Genomic DNA, 3,365 nt, shown 5'->3' with positions numbered 1-3,365 from the left:
CTCCCCCCCCCCCCACCCCCAATCTCACCCCATGGGCTATTTCTTTGTCTCAGGAGCCTCCCCTTGACCTTGGCTAAGTTGCTCATGCAAGTCAGCTAAATTCTTGTTCCTTGAGATTGACTTTTGTTTGTACCCACCAATGTGTCATTAGGTTTTCCTTTGCATGTAACTGTGTTTTATGATTATTATTAAAGGTATATGAACTTTTCAATTAGCTCGCTATAGGTGGTGTTAAACGATAGTATCAAATTCACTTTGGGAAATTGTAAATAGGATTTATATTTATTGAAGAGAGTATCGACTATTAAAAAGACTTTATGCAAGCTAAGTGAGTATTAGAGTATCCGTAATGGAACGGATGTAATCTAGTTCTATGCATCTCCCTTCCATTTATAGCGTGTGGCAATGATCGTTACACTGCCCCTAGTAAAGAGTTCAGCAGGTAGTTGGAACACATCTTTCACTACCTCCCCATGACCATTACACATGTTAGTGGTATGAATGTTGGTATTCTTGTAACATCCTCCACCAAATGCCTTTTCCTGGTTGAGTTCTTTGAGTTAGACCAAGGCCACCGCTTGGGCTGAATTTCATGGGCTGCAACCTTTGGTCAAATACAAGGTGCTTAGATTGGGCTTTTGAGTTGGATCTCAGTGCACCTAGGCTAAACTGAGATACTTGGACTGGGCTGCGAGCTAGTTGGGCCCATTATCCCATCATATAGAAATGCCCAGTAGAGGGAAAACTTATACGGTCTTTCTTTTCTAGGTGAGGATGGATAGGTAGGAGAGGGTGATGGGTGATCTTGGTTGGATATAGATGATAAGAACATTGTTTTAAAGCTATGCAGTTTGAAGATGGCATTTGAATATTTTTGGGATCTAATTAGTACTAGAAAACTTCTGCAACACCTTGCAAATGCCATTCAATTAGGTTCTAATTTTTCACTTCTGATACATGCGTGACTCTATGTAACTTCTCATTTCTATTTTCAACAAGATCGTAGTCCAAATTGTATAAGAAAAGCCATGTAGTTGTCACTCCATTAGAGGATCCAGCCTGTCCATTAGCTGGAACTTGTTCCTTTTCCAGATAATGCGCTAGGCCATTTCGTCGCTTTACTTTGTGGCTATTTCCGTTTTAGACGTTCACTCCACCGCTCCCCCACCACCAAAGTCTCGTGCAACTGTGCATATGTTATATGTGTGATGTGTCAATGAATGACCAACATACTTGCCGTAAGAAAAGAGATCAAGCCGTAGATCTTTATTTCTCGTTTACAGATGTCAATGCATAGTTCCGTAATTGTGCATCTTTCTTCCTTGCCGCTAGGATAAATATTGATTGAAGAGAGCCCATTTCGAAGTGTGCTCTTTGTTTCGTTCTATATATCTTATTATATTATACTGAAATTGTGATCCATCTTTATCAGCAGAAGCATCAATCTGAGAATGAAGGCACTTATTCTTGTTGGAGGATTTGGCACTCGGTTGAGGCCATTGACTCTCAGTGTCCCAAAACCACTTGTTGATTTTGCAAACAAACCCATGATTTTGCATCAGGTATATTCATGGATATGCTGTTTCTCTGGATCCATCTTCAGTCGTGTTATAAAAGCTTTCTAATTTCTAAATGAAACCATCTTCTTCTTTTTTTTTTTTTTTTTTTTTTTTTTTTTTAATTTCTTTTTTTCCTGTTTCCAAATATTATGCTTTCTGGTTAACTAACCATTTTTTCTTATTATCAGATTGAGGCTCTTAGGGCTGTTGGAGTGACTGAAGTGGTCCTGGCTATCAACTACCAGCCAGAGGTCAACTTTTGTGTATAGGTGGCTTCATTTAATGGATATAAAATGGGGAATAAACTAATGTTACAGCATCTTTATATTGCAGGTGATGATGAATTTCTTGAAAGAATTTGAAACAAAGCTTGAGATCAAGATTATGTGCTCACAAGAGACTGAGCCACTTGGTACTGCTGGTCCCCTTGCTTTGGCTAGGGATAAACTGATAGATGATTCTGGTGAGCCATTTTTTGTGCTAAATAGTGATGTTATCAGTGAATATCCTTTCAAAGAGATGATTGAATTTCATAAATCCCATGGAGGAGAGGCTTCTATAATGGTAACCAAGGTAAATCCCCCCTTTTGCTTTGATATTTTATTTGGATGATTGGAATTTATTAGCATTTAATATGAAAAATTATATTCATTTATTGAAATAGGTGGATGAACCTTCTAAATATGGTGTTGTTGTGATGGAAGAATCTACTGGGAAAGTAGAGAGGTTTGTGGAGAAGCCAAAGATATTTGTGGGCAACAAGATCAATGCTGGGATTTACCTACTTAACCCTTCAGTCCTAGACCGAATTGAGTTGAAACCAACGTCGATTGAGAAAGAAGTGTTCCCCAAAATTGCGGCCGAGAATAAACTCTATGCCATGGTCTTGCCAGGTTTCTGGATGGACATAGGACAGCCAAGGGATTACATCACTGGCCTGAGACTCTACCTCGAATCTCTGAGAAAGAAATCTTCACCTAAACTGGCTTCTGGAGCTCACATTGTTGGAAATGTCCTAGTGGACGAGACTGCCAAAATCGAAGAGGGATGCTTGATAGGACCAGACGTTGCTATAGGTCCAGGCTGCGTGATTGAGTCAGGGGTTAGGCTCTCTCGCTGCACTGTCATGCGCGGGGTGCGAATCAAGAAGCACACGTGCATTTCAAGCAGCATTATCGGTTGGCATTCCACCGTTGGGAAGTGGGCTCGGGTGGAGAACATGACCATTCTCGGAGAGGATGTTCATATCTGCGATGAGATTTACAGCAATGGAGGTGTAATTCTCCCCCACAAAGAGATCAAATCCAGCATCTTGAACCCAGAGATCGTAATGTGAATTGTCCATCATCTTTCATTTTATATAAAACACCCAGGTTCTGTTTTTGGATTACTTCATTTTCTCAGTTGTTCTGAATATTTCTTGATGTTGTTCATTTTTGTTGTAAAAGTGGGTTTAGAAGTATAGTCCATGGCTGGATTGTTGGTTTTGAAATGTGTAGTCTGTATGTATTTATAGAAATGAAATTTCTTGTCATTTTCGCGTCCCTTTTCTTTTATCTGGGAGTGAAGAGTGCAAACTTAAAGGGACATTAAGAATTGTGATAATATCACTTTTTGGCATTTTCACTACTAAACTCCTGATTTTTATTTTTTCAAATTGATAAAATTACAGTAGAATAAATGATTATTTTTTAGGTGACAAAAGGAAACCGTAACCACTATCTGAGGATGTGGATTGAGTAAACCGTGCCTTGTGATTTTAACTGACAAATAACCCCAAGAAGGTAAACCAAATCAGGTTGCTCA

At 39.2% G+C, this 3,365-nt stretch overlaps 1 protein-coding gene across 4 annotated transcripts in view; it reads left to right on the top strand.

Moving 5' to 3' along the window:
* LOC116018963 (mannose-1-phosphate guanylyltransferase 1-like) overlaps window positions 1–3,105 on the top strand; it is a 4,914-nt gene extending 1,809 nt beyond the window's left edge. For 2 of the 4 annotated variants that reach the window (XM_031259019.1, XM_031259020.1), the window contains exons 2-5: window positions 1,436–1,562; window positions 1,748–1,810; window positions 1,893–2,132; window positions 2,224–3,105. In XM_031259019.1, coding sequence (XP_031114879.1) covers window positions 1,452–1,562; window positions 1,748–1,810; window positions 1,893–2,132; window positions 2,224–2,895 — 1,086 coding nt within the window. In that variant the 5' untranslated portion in view covers window positions 1,436–1,451 and the 3' untranslated portion in view covers window positions 2,896–3,105. Of the gene's footprint in view, window positions 1–1,432; window positions 1,563–1,747; window positions 1,811–1,892; window positions 2,133–2,223 lie in introns of all 4 variants that reach the window. The other 2 variants (XM_031259016.1, XM_031259017.1) reach the window with 1 other exon arrangement.
* Window positions 3,106–3,365: the final 260 nt, after the last annotated feature.

This window comes from Ipomoea triloba, chromosome 5, assembly GCF_003576645.1.
Source record: "Ipomoea triloba cultivar NCNSP0323 chromosome 5, ASM357664v1".
NCBI classification, from domain to species: domain Eukaryota; kingdom Viridiplantae; phylum Streptophyta; class Magnoliopsida; order Solanales; family Convolvulaceae; genus Ipomoea; species Ipomoea triloba.
Note: the sequence above shows the minus strand (reverse complement) of the source record. Positions and strands in the feature narration are given on the sequence as shown.